Source organism: Podarcis melisellensis (genome assembly GCF_964234715.1).
Source record: "Podarcis melisellensis genome assembly, chromosome: 12".
NCBI lineage: Eukaryota > Metazoa > Chordata > Lepidosauria > Squamata > Lacertidae > Podarcis > Podarcis melisellensis.
The window spans coordinates 15,586,129-15,607,339 of NC_138544.1; the positions used below are offsets into that span (position 1 = coordinate 15,586,129).

A 21,211-nucleotide genomic window follows, 5' to 3' on the forward strand; every position below is an offset into this window, starting at 1 on the left:
TGAAGCATTTGTGGCTGAGCTGGTTTTTTATTTCCTCCCTCCTAACCGCTTTTCCTTTTGTGTCATGTCTCTTTAACATAGTGAGCCTGAGGACAGGGGACTGTCTGGGATATATATTTATTTTTAAATGGCTGAAATGCTTTTTAATCCTGCAACTTGGGTGCTCAAGGGAAGAGTCTACGGTGCACACAATAATATTAAATCCAGAGCTTTTGGTGGTTTTCTTTTTACTATTTATCACTGTGCCACAAATGGGACGAACAATTGTACCCCTTCGCTCTGACTTCCAAGCTTGAATCTTGCCGTGCATCAGAGAAAAAAAAGAAAACACACACGACAACTGTTTAGTTTTCGCTTTATTATTGACCGTTCCATTTGGCACTCGCAGAGTTCATTTCCTCAGTCGAAACATAAGCCAAACGCACAAATGGAAGTTGTCTGTATATTGAGGGGAACAAATTTGTAAAGGCTTCCCTAAAAGAATTTTAAGCACTTTCAACAGAACCATACTGCACACGAAAATAAAACTGAAGAGTGAAAGGAACATTCACTGTAGTGCGAAGGGTATATATATACTGTACATTTGTTTTCAGAATAGCTACACGAAACTGTAGTTGGGGACAAAAAAACCACAACAGAACTAAGCTAAGGAACAGAAAATCTGAGGACTGAGCAGCCAAGGAAACGAGTAAGTTTTATTAGCAATGGCATATGTCAGTTTCAGAAATGCTAACTACCAAAAGAAAAGTCCTATGATTTTAACTACCTCTTATTAGCTTAACTACCCGACATCTCTACTGCGTAACAGCTGTCGCTGAACATGCTTTGACACCCTTCCCAATCTCACTCGACTTCTTTTCCCTCGAGGGATGCTAAATTTATAAGTTCTTTAATTACTCTACAAACCCTATAACATGACTACCTACAGCGATATTTAGAAGTACTCACTCACCCCCTTAAACCCCTAACTGGCAAATAGACCATCTGTTCATGCAGGACAACTCCCCCTTCCATCTTGGTAGGCCCAAGGTGTAAAAATAATATTTTCCTGCTCCTACCTAGCAACGGACACCAGCCATGCCAGAGAAAGTCGTCTGTAACAGCTCCGATGTACATTTCATTTTTCTTACTGGATCCGTAATAATTGGGACATCCTCTCCGGAAAATGGTACACTAAGAAAGGGCCTGTGCATCAATATTAACAACATATTTATGTTACCCTTGAGGTATACTTTTTAATCGTATATGAGGTCTAGAGACTCAGGGAAGGTTTCTAGACTCGGGTCACATGCAACAGTATCATTTTATAATCCAAAATATAAATATAAATGTTTAAAGTAGAAGGCTAGGCCGCTGGTCCAAACAGCAGCTCGGCTCAAAAAACGGGCATTGCCTACAAAATGGACACTGGCTGCTCCTCCTAAAAGTTTGCTTCGGTCTTCCGTTTCCCGACTGGCACAGAACTCCATAAGCGGAACGCAACTAGTTATTGCTCCTGCCAAAACTGCTACCAGAGTGTCTTGCAAAGGCTGCGAAGTCCGACAAGCACAGCGGATGTTTGTGACCGGTTTCCGTCACGGCGAAAGATTTTGCTTGCATTTGTAAAATAAAAATGCCGAAACGCATGCCTCAGCCCTCAACGCCGATGGAACTCTCAGTGCAGTTTCCTACAGAGTAAATGCTTAAAAGATTTGGCATGTATTAAATAGTTATTGGCACAAGGTTCTTCTGGCAGGCAGAAGAGAAGTTTGTATAAATTAATCGATAGCTTCCTCCTTCGCTCCGAGGGGACGTCAACCTCAGCTGATCTGTACTACTTTTCTGTCTGCGCAGATCCCATCTTTGACTTTCAGGCACTGGAGGGACAGCTGCTTCATCCGGTTGTCCAACGTAGGGCCACTAGAAGAGGAGTTGCTGTTCCGGTTCTTGTTTGCTTTGTCAAGCGCCTTGTTCTCTGCCCCTTCTGCTCTGTCCCCTGCGAAGACGAGATGGAAAGGTTCAGCAGCGTGAATCATGGAACGAGGTGGGTTTTACAGAACCTAGGAAGATGCCTTGTATCGAGTCAGACCATTGGTCCAGCTGGCTCAGTACTGTCTATGCTGATTGGCCATGGATCTCCAACCCCTACCTCGAGATGCTGGGGAATAAGGGTTGTACCCACCTACATTCTACTCACAAGTCGATCCACTTAAATTAATGGTCTTCATTTAGTCATCTCCATTAATTTGAGTGGGTCTGCTCAAAGGATAGGGGACGCGGGTGGCGCTGTGGGTTAAGCCACAGAGCCTAGGACTTGCCGATCAGAAGGTCGGCGGTTCGAATCCCTGCGACGGGGTGAGCTCCCGTTGCTCAGTCCCTGCTCCTGCCCACCTAGCAATTCGAAAGCACGTCAAAGTGCAAGTAGATAAATAGGTACCGCTCCGGCGGGAAGGTAAACGGCCTTTCCGTGCGCTGCTCTGGTTTGCCAGAAGCGGCTTAGTCATGCTGGCCACATGAACTGGAAGCTGTACGCCGGCTCCCTCGGCCAATAAAGCGGGATGAGCGCTCCAACCCCAGAGTCGGCCACGACTGGACCTAATGGTCAGGGTTCCCTTTACCTTATTATAACATAATACTGTTAACCTTTTAGCTGAAGGTTCTCTGAAAGCAACAGCATGGTCTCTATAGAGAGAGTGTGTGTGTGTGTGTGTGTGTGTGTGTGTGTGTGTGTGTACACACACACACATACACAGCTACACAGCTGTAAGATTGAGTCGTAATACCCACAGTCTCCTACATCTCTCGCACTATTCTCCCCTAGGACTGGTAGCACACATTTTGTTTTCTGTTTTTAAAAAAACACATTGGTATTCCTTTCCATTTCTTCAAGCAACAATAAACCCGTCAACCACCATCCCATGAGCTTGATTTACAGCTGTTAGCTTTGACTCTTTGCTGCCGATTTTTGGTGACTTAACGTATTTTTCACCCTATAGGACGCACTTTTTCCCCTCCAAAAATGAAGAGGAAATGTGTGTGTGTCCTATGGGGCGAATGTAGGCTTTCGCTGAAGCCTGGAGAGCAAGAGGGGTCAGTGCGCACTGACCCCTCTCGCTCTCCAGGCTTCAGGAAGCTATCCACAAGCCTTGGGAGCCCGCAGGAGTTCCCACCGGGCTCCCACGGCTTGCGGAGAGCTGCCTGCATCCCAAAGCCTGGGGCGCGCTGAGCATTCGCACCCTGGGCTTCGGGTAGCTCTGCGCAAGCCGCGGGAGCCTTCCCATGGCTTGCGGAGAGCAGCCTGTTGGGGGGGGGGAATAATTTTTTTCTTTATTCCCCCCAAAAAAACTAGGTGCGCCCTATGGGGCGAAAAATACGGTATTTTAAGATACAAGCACTATCGTCTTTGGGTGAAAAATGCTCTACGCTCATCAGAAACCCCTCGCTGTGCAAGACTGGTCTGTCACCTTTGGAACTGGAAACTCTGGAATTTTCCTTCAGCCTGGCATGAACTTCCTGCTTCAGGAAGCAGGAATCATTCGCAGAATGATTGCACACTTCAAGTGTAGGGAAGGGTGAAAGTTACAGATTAAACTTGTTCCTGGCTAAGCATGATGTACTTTGCAGCACGACAGCCAGAAAGCTGAAGGGTGAGAGCTTTGAGAATACCAGCCAGATGGGTAGGGTATAAATTATAAAAGTATTATTAGAAATTTTAAGGGCAGATGAAGGCTGGGCTTTGGTCCCACCCTATTTATGTGGGTTAGAAGATGCTTAAAGGTAAAGGTAAAGGGCTGACTCTGGGGTTGCGGCGCTCATCTCGCTTTATTGGCTGAGGGAGCCAGCATACAGCTTCCGGGTCATGTGGCCAGCATGACTAAGCTGCTTCTGGTGAACCAGAGCAGCGCCGTTTACCTTCCTGCCGGAGCGGTACCTATTTATCTACTTGCACTTTGACGTGCTTTCGAACTGCTAGGTTGGCAGGAGCAGGGACTGAGCAATGGGAGCTCACCCCGTTGTGGGGATTCGAACCACCGACCTTCTGATCGGCAAGTCCTAGGCTCTGTGGTTTAACCCACAGCGCCACCCGCGTCCCAGCTTTGAATGTCTCATAGATGCACTTGGTTACACATGCTCCATTTGCAGGGGGGAAAGATGGGGAGAAATGAACAAACCCACCCCCCCAGACCTTCAAGCCTGTTGATCCCTTTCCTAATAATCCCTAGCCTGGTCCAGCTTACCCCTTTCAATTTCACATTCAGGAGAGGAAGCCCCGCTGCATTCACTGCGAGGTCCTAGTAGAGGAAAGATGCCAAATTCAGACAGCGAGATGGGGCTGGAGAGATCCAGGCTCCTAGGCCGTGCCACGGGGAGAAACTGAGATGGCGTCTCAAAAGGGCTTGTCGGGCCAGAGCTGAAACTGGATACGGACTGGGTCTCAGAGTCGTCTTCGGACACAAGGCTGTTGCAGGTGTCGTCCTCAAATACTTCCGAAGCCACTGCAAAATCAGAGAGCAAAAGAAGTCAGAGAGCAAAATCTGATTAGAAGGAGGATTTCTCTTCCAAGTCCTCCATCTGCCTGCACCTCTTGTTTATGGCCCTGTCCTCTCAAGGGCAATAGTTACAAACAGTACACGGACGCTGGTTTTCTGAAGTCTACCCAGTCAAGGCTAATCGCCGAAGAATTGATGCTTTTGAAATATGGTGCTGGAGGAGACTCTTAAGAGTCCCGTGGACTGCAAGAAGATCAAAACTATCCATTCTTAAGTAAATCAGCCCGGAGTGCTCACTGGAAGGACAGATCCTGAAGCTGAGGCTCCAATACTTTGGCCACCTCACGAGAAGAGAAGACTCCCTGGAAAAACCCTGATGTTGGGAAAGATGGAGGGCACAAGGAGAAGGGGACGACGGAGGACGAGATGGTTGGATAGTGTCCTCAAAGCTACCAGCATGAGTTTGACCAAACTGCGGGAGGCAAGCCACAGGCTTCACAATGGGGAATATTATTTATTAACGATAAATACGAGTTTGGGTGGGAACAATAGTTCATATCCCAAGACAAGTCGGTGATTCATCTGAACACAGCAGGTTCAATCCCTTCCCAGTTGCCATTTCCATTATTTTAAAAGGGAAAGCGGCTGGCTTTAACAGATGTGGGTCCTTCAGGGTCAACGCTACAGAGCTTTCCGTGCTGTGTTTAGTTGCTGTGGTGACCTACAAACAACACTGTTCTGCCACAAGTATGTATTTTGTCTTCTAGTAACTCTCCAATACAAAACATAGCAAGAGAAGGTGCTCTGAGGTCGCCTGGTCAGGGTGGATGAACCGCTGGCCTAGGCTCAAACTGTATTTCAGGCAAGGATTTTTAACTGACTAATACAATATATTTTTTTTACATGGTTAAAGGGATAACGGAAATTCAGCGTAAGCAAGAATCACAGCCAAAGTAGAGAAAAGCTAACACAATTAAAAAAAGAAAACACCAAACCAGAACCCTTCAAATGAGTGTTGCAACATTATTTGTTATTTCTTACAAAAATTGGTGCTTAAAATCGAATCATTTATGAACACAAATCACACATAGAGAGACAGCTTCAAGCTTGCTATAAGAATCTCTACTGGCCCCAAGGTCCACAGAACGGTACAAAAACTGACTGATTAAAGTTTCAGAGACAAGGCAATCAATGTTTCCAAGCTTTTGCAAGAAGTTCAGAATTTCGCAATTAATTAATGACCTTCCCGAGTGTTCAGTATTCAATGTTGTTTCAATCTCTGTCCCAGAGAAGAAACCCTATGTTGTATCCCGGGGTACAATCTTCTCAGACCGCAATGTGTTGTTCTGTGCTTCATAAAAGTTTTTGAGGCAGAGAACTTATGGAGTTTGAATGCAACAACATCTAGCTCGCATATATTTTGTTTTTCTTTATTACACGTTTATCCCGTCTTTTATCTTCACAACAAGCCTGAGAGGTAAATTAAGCTGCAAAAAGAGGGTAACAGCTGGGTGGGGATTTGAACCCAGGTTTCCCTTATCCTGGTCTGACACTCTTAATCCCAACACCACACTAGCTCTCCACGGCCACATTTGTGTATTAGGCTAAACCATAATTTAGTTGCTGCTGCAGTACTCATACCTCCTGCTTCCCCTCTTCTCTGTCATGGTGGTAAGGAAGAATTCAGAAGCTTTTTCTTCCAGTTTCCACAAACCACATTTTAGTGTGTCATCTGCACACTAAACTATGGTTAAGGTTAGCTATGGCTGGCTTGAACAGGGCAGCTTCATAACCCATGGTCTGAAGCCGGCTTGTTTCAAACAAACAATCACAATTTGTAGTGTTTGGATGACACAACAAGCTGCAGTTAATCCAAACTGGAAGAGGAAGCTCCCAAACTCCTTGCAGCCACACCGGAGGAGGACGAAGCAAGCAAACCTTAGAGTCAGTGAAGCTTGTTCTTATCGTGCTAAACCATGGTTTACCCCAATGTCCACACCGAGCCAGTGGATAGAACCAAATTGCACAAAGCGCCACAAGGTCATTGTGGAATAGTTGTCTTTGACAGGGAGCAAACTCTACAGCTATTTCCTTCTACTTACTGGAGATATTATCCGGCTCTAATTTGCACCCGGAAAGGTTTTCTGCCGACGTGTTGTTGCCTTCAGCCCCCACGCCACATCCCCTGGGACCCATGGATGAGGCTCGCCGCCTTTCATGGATCTCGTCGGAGATCATCTCCAAGTTTTTCAAAGCTGTCTTGTATTCGCCTTTGGCCAACGCCAACTTTGCTTGCAGATCGTCTACGGTCTTCTTCAATTGCTAATGAAACAAGTGGAAGAGACATGTTAAGTGCAGAAATATTGAAGCGATGATTCTTCAACATCAACTTCGTCAGACTGGTCATGTTCTTCGGATGCCTCTTAATCGTCTTCCAAAGCAACTACCCTATTCCAAACTTAAATATGGAAAGCGTAATGCTGGTGGTCAACAAAAGAGGTTGAAAGACTCTCTCAAGGCAAATCTTTAAAAATGTAGTATGAACACTGACAACTGGGAAACGCTGGCCTGCGAGCGCTCCAATTGGAGATCAGGATTACCAAAGGTGTCATGGGCTTTGAAGACGCTCAAACTCAGGACGCAAGGGGAAAACATGCTACAAGGAAGGGACACTTGGCAAACCCTGACCATGATCAACTCCTGCCCAGAAAACTATGTCCCCACTGTGGAAGGACGTGTGGATCCAGAATTGGCCTCCACAGTCACTTACGAACCCACTGTTAAAACTGTGCTTATGGAAGACCATCTTACTCGGCTATGAGTGATCGCCAAAGAAGAAGATTAAAGTCCAGCTAAAGAACTTCATCCACTCCAGTGATGGGGAACCTGTGGCCCTCCTGATTGGTGGACTCCAACTCCCATTAACCCCCAACCCAGACCATGGCAGCTGATCCTGATGGGAACTGTATTCCAACACCATCAACCCGGCATATAGGAATGGAATTGTAGAACCCTCTTCTGCAACTGCCACCGCGAAGATATTTCAAATGTTTGCTGGTAAGCCGCTTTGGGCGCATACAGTGGTACCTCGGTTTAAGAACAGTCCTGTTTACGAACAATTCGGTTTACGGTCTCCACAAAACCGGAAGTAGTGTCCCGGTTTGCGAACTTTACCTCAGTTTAAGAACGGAATCTGAACGGTAGGAGGCGCACCGGCAGCGGGAGGCCTCATTAGGGAAAGGGCACCTCGGTTTAAGAACGGTTTTGGTTTAAGAACAGACTTCCGGAACGGATTAAGTTCGTAAACTGAGATACCACTGTGTAAGTAAAATCAATCAATAAATCAGATGCTACAACTTCTCTCCCCCCATTTAGAGTTTTAAATTATACAAGGGTTTTGAAAGCCTGAATAGGGCCCCTGATTTTGCATGACGTTTCCCAACCATCATCTTTGTAGTTAAATCCAAACAAGATTATTATTGTTGTTATCATTATTATTATTATCCCTACGATAGGACATGATTAAAGATACAGACAAGTTTTTTTCACTGAAACGCAGCAACTGCAGTCGTGATTTGCAACAGATCTGCGACAGATTGCCAGTCACTCCTGGAAGATGTATTTGATACATACCTCTAATTGTACATAATACTTTGCCTTGAGTTCGAAGTAAGGCCTGTAAGGAGAACACAGAGAGGGAGGAGAGAATGGATTTTATCATTCTTGGTAGAACAATCCACAGAGAAGGATGGAGAAAGATCTCAGCTCCACGCTTGTGCAAGGCTTTGCGGAGAATGTTCTAGAAGCAATCAACGCTTGGGTGGGAAGACTGGCTCCAGCCCCTGTGCTTGGTGTCCACACGCAATGGGGACAGCTCCTGAATTCCCAGTCAGTTCTACAAAACAGTTGCTATTTTGTGGTAGGGTTCCAGCCAGTGCTCTTTTTCTAGAAAAAGAGGTGCTGGAATTCACCAGGAACACCTCCCTTGTTCTCTTATAATGGCAATGGTGTCCACCTGAGAGGGGCCAGAACTGAGTTTTGGTGAGTTCTAGCTGGGGAAAAAATCCGGTTCCATCGCATATTGGCAAATTCGGGTAGCAAAACTATAGGTGATTGGACTTGCACAACAAACCTGCTTTCTCCAGACGGTCATATTTTTGGGGGGATGAGTGCAGTGTTTCGCAAATTTGGGCCCCCCAGCTGTTGTTGGACCACAACTCCCATCATCCCTGACTACTGGTTCTGCTAAATAGGGATGATGGGAGTTGTAGTCCAACAAGTTTGAGAAATACTGGGATGAGGGACAGGAAAAGGACAGGACAAAGCACCGGAAAGGGTGGGATTACACTTGCTTTGACACACCATCATATACCGAGAGGAAGTATATGAGGTCTAATAGGACTGGCTTGCTTACCTGGATTATTGAGAGCCAATCTGCAGTCCCTCCTCTAGAATAACATTTACTGTATATACTTGAGTATAAGCCGACCTGAATATAAGCCGAGGCACCTAATTTTACCACAAAAAAACTGGGAAAACTTATTCACTCGAGTATAAGCCTAGGGTGGGAAACGCAGCGGCTACTGGTAAATTAGGCAAGGATTATGTAACAAGTTGTGCTGGCGAGGAGCTACACAGTCAAGTGAAAACAGGTTTAAAAACGGAAAAGCAAGGTCTGCAGTCTGAAACAACGTCTGGTACAGTTTCTACACAAAGAGAAGTTGCTGCCTTGTTTCTTCCGTGAATCCAGCCTCTTTTACTATTAGGGGGAAAAACCTTGGATTCTGTCTCATTCGCAGATTGAAAGAACATTAAGAAAGAAGAGACATGCACACAGCCTGGTGTAGGCAGTGAAAATGAGCTAATTATGAGGTGTTCCGCAGCCCACATAGGAGCCAGTCCCTAGACGGCTACTGCATTTTGTTATCAATTAACTGCTGAGGGACCTGTTGCCTGATACAGTGGTACCTCGGGTTACATACGCTTCAGGTTACATATGCTTCAGCTTACAGACTCCGCTAACCCAGAAATATTACCTCGGGTTAAGAACTTTGCTTCAGGATGAGAACAGAAATCATGCTCCAGCGGCGCAGCGGGAGGCCCCATTAGCTAAAGTGGTGCTTCAGGTTAAGAACAGTTTCAGGTTAAGTACAGACCTCCGGAACAAATTAAGTACTTAACCCGAGGTGCCACTGTACTTCCAAAATCCATTTTGCCATTTTAAGAGGCATGGAAAATGAAAAGCTTCTCTTCAAAGTTCTGTGGAGGTTGTTCATGAGAAATCATTTGAAAGGACACTGCCGCACGCTTCACTCGAGTATAAGCCGAGGGGGGCTTTTTCAGCATAAAAAATGCTTATACTTGAGTATATACGGTATTCGCCATTAAGACACACTTGCTTCAAACCTGCATATCTTATTTGCCTAGGTCGCATGGTCCTGCCTTGCGGTACAGATGTGTGTTGGACACTTGATAACTGAAACGCCCAAGTGAGGGTTTGCAGATATAAAAAGAGCCTGGGGCGTTGCTAGGCTCAAGGCACAGACCCACAACACACATAAAATGTGCAGGTGCTTCTTTTTATATGTAGACATGCAAATTTTGGCCAGGTTTCAGAGGGAAAGCAAAACAAAAAGTTTCAGAGGTGGGGAGAAATTATTATAAATTAAGTTTGGAGATGGTATTTAGCACCAGTCAGATGAAATCAAATAAACAAGGAATAGTTGGTGTTATGTTGGAGGGGATGTCAGGAAACCAGGAAATATGTTCACATGTGGTGGGGGTGTAAATATGTACAATTTTTGGGGGGGCAAAGGGTGTTTAAGGAGCTAACAGAAATCACAGGCTTGGAAGGACTTGCTCACAAATTTATTGATAGCTGCACGAATTATGATAGCTAGGAAGTGGAAGGGGCAAGCAGAATATAAAATGGAAGAATGGTATAAAGAGGTGTGGGATACAGCTATTGATGATAAATTAATGGGTGTCATGGAACATGCAGGAGGAATGATTTTAAGGAAATATGGCGGGTGTTTGTAGAATTTGTACTGTTAAAACAGAAAGGGGTCAAACCATCGCAAGAGGTGTTGAAATTTTGGGAGGTTGGATAGTTACAATGGAATGGTCTTGGTGGTGGCTGCACATTTTTATTCTTATGTATGATTATTACTTTGTCAAAATATAAGAAGTAAGGGGGGGGGAGTAGAGATAAGAGGTTGGAAATCTAGGGCCGAGTGCATGTTTGGGGTCTCTGTGGACCATCCCCTAACACTGCTCTTGAAAAGCAACAAGAATATTATTGGCCCAAAAATGGAAGCAAGAAGAATTGCTGACAATTGAAGAATGGAGGATGAAATTAATGGACTATGCAGAACTAGACAAACTAACAGGAAGAAGTCGAAACTGGCGGGACCAGAAATTCACAGAAGACTGGAGTAAATTTATGGACTATTTGAAAAGTATTTGTGAAGATCAGACGACGTTTGTAGGTTTGCAAGAAGTTTTGTGAGGAGTATTGTTGGAAGTATTGCAAAAATGGATAAGGGGAAGGATAATTTGTTAAGAGATTTAAAGGCAATATAAAGTTAAGAAATGTATAAGAAGTAGATAAAATGGTGGATCATCAGAGGTGCTGATGGAAGTCTAAAAAGATTGTATAAGTGATAGGTTTTGTGGTACATTTTATAATTTATATGTTAAAATCAATAAAAATTATCAAAAAACAACAACCTGCTCTTGAAAAGAGCTGCCCTAAATCAAAAACCTAGGAGTTTCACATCACCCCAGAGAGCACAGTTTCCCAAACTTGGGTCTCCAGCTGTTGCTGGACTACAACTCCAATGATCCTTAAGGAGGAGGACCAGTGGTCAGGAAGGATGGGAATTGTAGTCCCAAAACAGCTGGAGACCCAAGACTGGGAAACCCTGTCCTAGAGCCTGTGCAGACAAACGTCAATCCATGCACATGCAAAATTGGCCCAGTGGACGCACTGCAAACATGTTCACGTACTTGGATTTATTTATGGTCCTTTTGAGCTTCTTCTCCAGCTGTTTCATCCTGCCCATGGCTGCGTTGTATTTGGCAGCCGTCTCCTTGTGCACCAGCTCACTTCGGGTTTTTGTCTGCTCTGCTTCCATGACCTGGACAGAGGGGGGAGAAACAGCAGTTTTGAGTTGAAGCAGCTGCAGGCCTGTTACGATGCATAGCTCGGGTATGTTTTTCAAAGGACACTGTTTCTGCATGTTCTCAGTCAAGGATACCAAGGGTAGCAATTGCCACCAAGATCTGCAAATGGAAGCTGTAAATCAGGGGTCGGCAAGGCTCACCTTGCCTGGGCCAGTTCACTGCATATTCACAGACGCAGTTTCCAGCACCTGCGCATGCGCGATTTCTGGTGCCGCTTGGCGAGTCCCCGTGCCGCCTTGTGTCAGTTTAGCACAGCGTGCAGGGACTTGCCAGGTGGGCGGCTCGTGGGTCAGTAAAACGACCCCCGTGGGCCGTTTGTGGCCCACATACCTTGGGTTGCCGACCCCTGCTGTAAAGGCTTAGCAAGAATTCTTTAGTATGTGAAGGTGGTTATAGGCAGGTACCTTACACATATGAGCGAGCGAGAATATGTATAAATATTAGGAACATATTATTGGCCATCTGACTAAATTTTCAGTATGGAAACAAATGGATGAGGGTCATAAAGAGACAACAGTTCCGCTTCTGAGCACTTGTTATGGCACTTAAAAGGTAAAGGGACCCCTGACCATTAGGTCCAGTCGTGGCCGACTCTGGGGTTGGGGCGCTTATCTCACTTTACTGGCCGAGGGAGCCGGCATACAGCTTCCGGGTCATGTGGCCAGCATGACTAAGCCGCTTCTGGCAAACCAGAGCAGCGCACGGAAACGCCTATCTACTTGCACTTTTGATGTGCTTTTGAACTGCTAGGTTGGCAGGAGCAGGGACCGAACAACGGGAGCTCACCCCGTGGCGGGGATTCGAACCGCCGACCTTCTGATCGGCAAGTCCTAGGCTCTGTGGTTTAACCCACAGTGCCACCCGCGTCCCTTTTTAAACCATACAGTGATTTAAAGCAGCAACAACAAAGCAAATGCTACACCCATCCACACACCCCTCCAGATATCCCAAATTTTGAATTCCAGGCCTGAAAGTCAGACGAAGACGATTCTCCTGCCCTTCACAGGATGACAGGTTTTCAGATACACAGCACTCAATTCTCAGTTCTATGGCAGGCAAGTCATGGGAAGCTCACCCTGTGGCGGTGATTCGAACCGCCGACCTTCTGATCGGCAAGTCCTAGGCTCTGTGGTTTAACCCACAGCGCCACCCGAGTCCCCTAGTGTGATCTCTAATTGCCTGTTAATCTAGCCAGTTCAATATACTCTAACAGTTTGTCTTGCCATTTCTTTTTTGTTGGCTCAGTTTCTTTAGCTACACAACGTTCTGACCTACACTCACAGCAAGACTCATCCCACTTCGTAGTAGAAGCTGGAAAATGCAACAGTGCAAATGATTTGTGTGTCTTCTTCCCTGCTTGCAAGAGCCAGCTGCAAAATGCACGCCACCCAACATTCTGCACAGTGATCAACTCCATCTGCCTGCCCAAAGTATCCAATAATTTTTAGCTTCCCCGTTCTCCAAGGCAGCAGAGGCACAGGAATGGAACAGCTTTTCCGAGGCATGCCAGCAACAGATCTTACCCTCTGAGTGGCGTGGTTGAGCATCTCCTGCCAGGCAGAATCAAACTGACGCTTGTCATCTTCCAGCAGCCTCTGCTCAGCAAGGGAAATGGTCTCTTTCGCAGCTCGGAGGACCTCCGTAGCTCTCTGAAAATCCTGGGTTGCTTTCTGAGCTTCCAACTGTGCCTAAAATGTGTGAGAGAGAGGCAGGGATTTAGCACAAACGGATTTCAACACGTACAAAAGAAGGGAAGATCAGATACAAAACGGTATCCTTTCATTGACTTTGTTAAGACATCCCCTTGCCAACAAAGATCTGTATAGTTAAAGCTATGGTTTTCCTAGTAGTGATGTATGGAAGTGAGAGCTAGACCGTAAAGAAGGCCGATCGCCAAAGAAGTGATGCTTTTGAATTCTGGTGCTGGAGGAGACTCTTGAGAGTCCCATGGACTGCAAGAAGATCAAACGCATCCATTCTGAAGGAAATCAGCCCTGAGTGCTCACTGGAAGGACAGATCCTGAAGCTGAGGCTCCAGTACTTTGGCCACCTCATGAGAAGAGAAGACTCCCTGGAAATGACCCTGATGTTGGGAAAGATGGAGGGCACAAGGAGAAGGGGACGACAGAGGACGAGATGGTTGGACAGTGTTCTTGAAGCTACCAGCATGAGTTTGACCAAACTGTGGGAGGCAGTGGAAGACAGGAGTGCCTGGCGTGCTCTGGTCCATGGGGTCACAAAGAGTCGGACACGACTAAACAACAACAAGACAATCAAATGTGGTTTTGACCCTCCACCGACGCATGGAACCTTATGGAGAGAAACATTCATTTCTGGAGCTCAATTAACCTGTGATCCTGAAATTTCAGGTGCCCCCCCCAAAAAAAACCTGATACCAAAGTTTTGTGCAAGATTTGAGCCTTTTTGTGCCGCAAACCCTGCTTTTGTGCTGCCTCCCAAACTGAGTAATTGACAAATCAAATCAGGGTCACGATTTAATGCCCCCCAAACCTAACCTTGCCCGATTGATTCCAAACCAGTGCCAAAGTTGTGTGCCAGTTTGTGCGGCGGGGGTGGGCGTGGGGGAAGAAATGGATAATTGCCGGGTTTCAGTTTTGCCTAATGATTCCCCATCTTGTTTTTGATTTCAGCTTGCCCTCCAATGAATGGTCTCCTTAAATGCCATTAGTGGGCAACTTCTAATTTGATTTACCTGTCCGCAGACTGTTTTTCCAGGTCATGTGGCCAGCATGACTTGCCACTTCTGGCGAACCAGAGCAGCACACAGAAACACCGTTTACCTTCCCGCTGGAGCGGTACCTATTTATCTACTTGCACTCTGACGTGCTTTCAAACTGCTAGGTTGGCAGGAGCAGGAACCGAGCAACGGGAGCTCACCCCGTCGCAGGGATTCGAACCGCCGACCTTCTGATCGGCAAGCCTAAGAGGCTCATTGGTTTAAACCACAGCGCCACCTGCGTCCCTTCTTAGTATTTTAGGGCTGGGCAATATCTGGTTTTCAACCTTGCGGTATGTCACCCACTAAACATTGTGATATACTGTTATATGCAATGTCTAAAATAAGGATGGGCCTCTGTAGAGGTATTGGCTGGCTTCGCTGTTTTTCTTGCACCATGAATTTTGCATAGCACACACACATCGTGATTTGCAATATATTGGCAGGTTAAAAAATTATGAAACCAATATCATGATATGGACTTCAAACTGTTTTTTGACGATGTATCAATTTATCACTCAGCCCTAATCTGTACATGATGAGGGAAAGGAATTTTTTTCTTCTTCTCTCTCCTCCTTTCTTCATTTTAATTCCTTTTTCCTCCCCTTGTTAAAATTCACAAATACTTTTCTAAACCTCTTTTCTGCATTCGGATGGCTTTTGGCGCTTTACCCCGAGATCGTTAAGCGCTGGCAGAAGTCAGAGGCATTAGAAAACATTTAGAAAAGCTGCGCATTATTTAGCAAATAAAATATCAGGCAGATTCACTGCTAAAGAGCTCCAGCTGAACAGGCCAGCTTGCATCAGCTTAACGCAGCCTTGGCGTTTCTAAGCTTCCCTGCCAGCTGCTTGCTTGCAAGGAATAAATGTATGTTACTCCTCCCAAATGCCTTTGGCTACATAACATATTTAAACAGCCCACCAGCCCAGTCTGGAATGATTATCATTGTAAAATCCTTAAACAGCCATTGGTTGTGCACTTATGAGCTGGTTTGTCATAGGTGGTGGGACTTGCCAACCTACGCAGTGTTGGTTATCCTACTTTATAAGTAAAAGCCAGGCCATTTGAATTTACCATATTTTTCCGTGTATAAGACGCCCCCATGTGTAATATGACCCCTATTCTTTTAACCAGAAATTAAGAAATTAAGTTGTTTAGCTTTTTTGGGGTGTGGTCACTTCCACCAATCGCTCACCCACCTGCCTGCCACTGCCAATCGCTTGCCACAGCCACTGCCAATCGCATACCCCGCCGCAGCCGCCAATTATCTGCCCATTCGCTGCCACCAACAGCCTAGCTGCCCACTTGCCGCAGCCGCCAATCGCCTGCCCAATCGCCAGGAGAATTATGCTAAGATGAAGACATGCTTGGCAAATCCTCCCCGTGATCAGCTCCCACCCGAAAACCTATGTCCCCACTGTGGAAGGACGTGTGGATCCAGAATTGGCCTCCACAGTCACTTACGGACTCACTTTTAAAACCCTGTTTATGGAAGACAATCTTACTCGTCTATGAGTGATTGCCAAAGGAGAAGGAGAAGCTGTCCAGGTACTGAAAAGTCCTGTTTTCACCTCTGTCTTTAAAATATATTACACGACACAACCATTCAAAGTTGTCTTCTCTAAGTGCTTTTTCATGTTGTCGTTTGAGATGCTCCGGCAAAACTCCCAGCGCACACAGCATGAACTATTTATTTCCTGCAGCATCGAGTTCTGATGGCCTACTTTACGACAGGAGTTTTCTTCTTTTTGTGAAATCTTTCGAGAATGTTACTGTTCAAGGAACTAAGAGTGGCACAGCCAGGGAGTGTGACATAGTGGTTAGAGCGCTGAATGAAGACTTGGGAAACCAGGATCTAAATCCCACACAGCTCACTGAATGAACTCAGGCCACTCAGAGGTCTCAGTCTAACATACCTGGTATGTTATAAGAGCAGGAGGTGGAGAATCAAGAATATAATCCTTGAGCTTCGTGGAGGAAAGGTGGGGTATTAATGTCATGTTTAAAAAACGCCTGACCTGTACCAAATATAGGGCCCAGCAATAAAACAGGAGTCTGACCCAAGGTTTGAAATTAGCAGGGCGCCAGGCGCATTTTGCGCCTAAGGATTCTCCGTTTGCCAGCACCTCAAAAAGTTTGGGCGCCATTTTATCCCATCTGGCTGACACTCAAGGATTACTGAAATGTATGTGCTTTGAAGCCTTGAAGTATACGTTCAGGACAGACAATATGTTAAGAGTATGTAAAGAATAGAGCATTTTAATAATAACAACAACAAACAATAATTAACAACAACAAAACAACAAATAACAACAACAACAACAAATAATTTCATTTATACCCCGCCCTCCCCAGCCAAGGCTGGGCTCAAGGAGGCTAACAAGCAATAATAAAAACAAGTTGAATGAACACAAGATTAAAAACAAGATTAAAATACAACATTAAAACGCAGTCTCATCCCAGGAGGAGAAAGGAAAAAGAAAGAGAGGGAGGGAATCAAATTGACTCCGAGCCAAAGGCCAGGTGGAATAACTCTGTCTTACAGGCCCTGCGGAAAGAAATCAGATCCGGCAGGGCCCTGATCTCATGAGGCAGAGCGTTCCACCAGGCTGGAGCCAGTGTTGAAAAGGCCCTGGCTCTGGTTGAGGCTAATCTAACTTCCTTAGGTCCTGGGACCTCTAGGGTGTTGCTATTTACGGACCTTGAGGCTCTCCGTGGGGCTAACCGGGAGAGGCGGTTCCTAGGCCGTGAAGGGCTTTAAAGGTCAAAACCAGACCTTAACTCTGACCCTGGAATCCACCAGGAGCCAGTGCATCTAGAAAAGCACTGGGTGAATATGCTCCCATGGCAGAGACCATGTGAGGAGCCTCGCTGCAGCATTCTGCACCTGCTGGAGTTTCTGAGACAGTTTCAAGGGCAGCCCCGCGTAGAGCGAATTACAGTAGTCAAGCCTGGAGGAGACCGTCGCATGGATCACTGTGGCCAGGTCGGGGCGGGAAAGGTAAGGGACCAACTGCTTGATGCGGCGAAGGTGGAAAAATGTCGCCTTGGCTGTTGCTGTAACCTGCGCCTTGAAAACTGATGTATGGTGCCGATATTTTTATTGTAAACGCCAAACTAAACATGTATTAACAATTTCTGCTAAAAATGTGATGTTAGCAATGTGTCGCTTATGTGAATTGCTTATTAATTCATGCTTATCAAAATAATAAATAAAAAGTGTTGCTGAACGCCCCACTGGGGGCGACTAGACATTCTGTTTTGGCACCCACAACCCAAGTCCCAGAAACCATTTGGCTCCTAGCTTTTCCACCCGTGTTTCTCACACTGGTCTGACCCCAGGTAAGCCAAAGGACTCATGAGTTCTACTGGATAACAACGTAAAATGATTTCTGAAATCATTTTCATAAATTCAAAATGAACCCACAGTTTGTGCTTTGGCCCAGAACAACCAAGGTCATTTTTAAGGAGAACTGTACAGAAGACATTGAGGCCAATGCCATTCTAGTGTGGGTGGTCCACATGCGGAAACCTGCTTTCCTTTCTTCTGCCACCCTTTCCTCAAAGAAAAACAATTAGAAATGTGATCCTAAAACAGTTCCAGGAGGCGCGTGTGTGTGTGTCCGTGTGTGTGGAATCACTTGAGATCACAAAGAGAACTTCCATTATTCGCGCACACAAAGACCACAAGCAACAGCCCAACAAAGGACGACTTTATAAGAAGCCTTTCTCTCCCTCTCCCTATTACGGTTCAAGCAAGATACGGTTCAGTCATTGTACCGGGATGCAAAACACAAGTCATGCCCCACACCCAAAAAAGTAGCAAGCTCGTTCCTTCCATCATCCTCAAAGCTGGCATCGAGGACTCTCAAACCAGCAACTTCCCAAGAAATCTTTGTGGCACTTCCGCAGAAACTATTTCAACATATACCGTATTTTTCGCTCTATAAGACGCACTTCCCCCCTCCTAAAAAGTAAGGGGAAATGTGTGTGAGTCTTATGGAACGAATGCAGGCTGCGCAGCTTTCACTGAAGCCAGGAGAGCAAGAGGGATTGGTGTGCACCGATCCCTCTCGCTCTCCTTGCTTCGCTTCGCTGGAGAGGTGCTGGCGCAGCATTCCCTTTCTGCGCAGCGCCCCTTCAGCGAAGCGGGAGGAGAAATGGAAGGGGCTCCGCTTCTCCTGCCGCTTTGCTGAAGGGGTGCTGCGCAGAGACGGAGAGAATATTTTTTTTTCTTGTTCTCCTCCTCTAAAACCTGGTGCCTCTTATGGTTGGGTGCGTCTTATAGAGCAAAAATACAGTAAGTGACAAAGGAAGCCAAGAGAAGGAACCCCATCCCCAAGGCAGTAAATCAGAATTCAGAAAGCCTTAACCATCTCTCTATGGTATCAAATGTGTCACTGAACCAGTGTTCGAAATTAGCCAGGCGCGTTTTGTGACTGGGGCAGGGTCCAATCACAACCACACAGAGAGCTCTGGTTGCCAGGTTGGCAACTGATGTCTCCATCTGGCTGGCCTCTCCAGCTTCCTTAAGCAGCTAAGCAGAAGAGCTGTATCTGGAAGTAGTAGTAGTAGAAGTAATAATAATAATAATAATAACAACAACAATAACAACAACAACGTTTATTTGTATCCCGCCCTCCCCGGCCGAGGGCGGCTAACATCAAATATAAACACTGATACAAATCAAACAATAATTAAATCACCTCTTAAAAACAAGTCAGGATAAAATTGGAATGTCGGGTGCATCATGTGTTCTTTATATTCTGTTGGAAGCCACCCAGAGTGACTGGGACAACCCAGTCAGATGGGCAGGATGGTGATATTTGTTTTATAATGATGATGAGATCACAGCTTTATGTGGATCACCACCAAAAAAAAAACAGATAGGAAACAGGAGACCCTTGCTTACAGTGCTCTAGAGCAGTGTTTCCCAATTGGGGCCCCCCAGGATATTCCAAAGGGGCCACAGGTGAAAATCATGTAAATGGGAGGCCACAGCACAAGGCTAGGGGGCCACAGAGGGAAGTGAGAAGTGAAGAAAAGAATCTTTAAAATAAAATAAAAATCCTGAGTGGCTGGCTATCTGCTTGGCCAATCACAAGCGGGTAAGGGGGTTGCCCACCAGTGGTGGGAAACACTGCCATAGAGGTTCTTGCAAGATCTTGCAGGGCAGTCAAGAGATCCCACAGGCTCCAAGATGGCCCCGATCTTACAAGATCTTGGATGTGGAGGGGATGGTTCCAGGGATTGTTCTGACTGCCTTTGTACGCAACCACTGCAAATGCAACTGTCACATAAATTGTGATCTCCCTTTACATGAAAAGTATCCTAAGAGCCCCAGAAGCAATGAGTCTTTTGGAAAATGCACTATAATACTATTCATCTCAAAACACTTAAAGCTCTTTCAAAAAATTAAACAATTTTTAAAGCCCTGCCACTCTGTCACAACAGAATAGCGGAAGCCTAACTTGTCCAAACCAAACAGCCACACCAGAGCAGCATTCAAGCTGAAATTGCCCAAGGCAGCCTTTCCCACAAACAAGAGTTCATAGGTTACTTATGCAAGCCTTATCACAACTGACAGCAGGCAAAGGCTATCCGCTTTAAAGCCACAGGCCGGGAAGGAATATTTTAAGTTCCAGCAGACGACACAGCGCACATTAATCATTTCTGTGGCAAAACTCGGACTTATCAACATGACCCCATCTGCAGAAATAGGCATTTGGACTCTCCCTTGCCCACAAAAAAGAAATATTTGTGTTAAATTATCTTTTACTCTCTCAACACACACACTGCAAAAAAGCAGGAATATGTTATGTGCTTAGCATTACTGGCAGATGCACAGAGACTGTGTCAGGCTTAAAGGTCCACCCAGTGCTATTTTTCTAGAAAAAGAAGTGTCGGAACGCACTAGGAACGCCTCCCTTGTTCTATTCCTCCCTTGTTCTATTCACATTTGGGAATCCTATCACAAGCATGAGGAAAAAGCAGGCTCTTCAAAGATGAATGAGGGATATGGAAAACAGGATTCAGAGCCCAGGAATCAGACCGTTATATAGCTGGATTCTTGGGCGATGGCTGGGCGATGTAGCGTTCAAAACCGGTTTCAAGTCCATATTGTGATTTCATAGTTTTTGACCTGGCAATATATTGTGAATCATAATGTGTGTGCGTGCGCACTATGCAAAATTCACAATGTAGGAAAAACCTAGCAATATTTAGCTGGTGATGCATCACAAAATTGAAAACCAACTCCATCCTTATTTCAAAACATGCAGCCCTACCGTTCGCCTCTACAAAGTTGCATCTTTATTTCAGACATCATGATAAATCAGTATATCACAATGTTCAGCTGATGATATATCGTGATGTTGAAAACCAGGTAATTGCCCAGCCCTATCTTGGACACAGTGAGGGACGCGGGTGGCACTGTGGGTTAAACCACAGAGCCTAGGACTTGCCGATCAGAAGGTCGGCAGTTCGAATCCCCGCAACAGGGTGAGCTCCCATTGCTTGGTCCCTGCTCCTGCCCACCTAGCAGTTCGAAAGCACATCAAAGTGCAAGTAGATCAATAGGTACCGCTCCGGCGGGAAGGTAAACAGTGTTTCTGTGCGCTGCTCTAGTTCACCAGAAGCGGCTTAGCCATGCTGGCCACATGACCCGGAAGCTGTAACACGCTCCCTCGGCCAGTAAAGCAAGATGAGCGCCGCAACCCCAGAGTCGGTCACGACTGGACCTAATGGTCAGGGGTCCTTTTTATCTTGGGCACAGGGTCAAAATGAAAGTTATCCTGGGGACTAGAACTTTAAAAAAAG

At 45.8% G+C, this 21,211-nt stretch overlaps 1 protein-coding gene across 2 annotated transcripts in view; it reads right to left on the minus strand.

The window, feature by feature from the left end:
* Positions 1–338: 338 nt before the first annotated feature.
* SH3BP5 (SH3 domain binding protein 5) overlaps positions 339–21,211 on the minus strand; it is a 50,291-nt gene continuing 29,418 nt past the window's right edge. For both annotated transcript variants that reach the window (XM_081883001.1, XM_081883002.1), the window contains 6 exons: positions 13,178–13,342; positions 11,478–11,608; positions 8,103–8,145; positions 6,572–6,791; positions 4,218–4,475; positions 339–1,975 (listed from right to left, as the gene is read on the minus strand). In XM_081883001.1, coding sequence (XP_081739127.1) covers positions 1,800–1,975; positions 4,218–4,475; positions 6,572–6,791; positions 8,103–8,145; positions 11,478–11,608; positions 13,178–13,342 — 993 coding nt within the window. In that variant the 3' untranslated portion in view covers positions 339–1,799. The remainder of the gene's footprint in view (positions 1,976–4,217; positions 4,476–6,571; positions 6,792–8,102; positions 8,146–11,477; positions 11,609–13,177; positions 13,343–21,211) is intronic.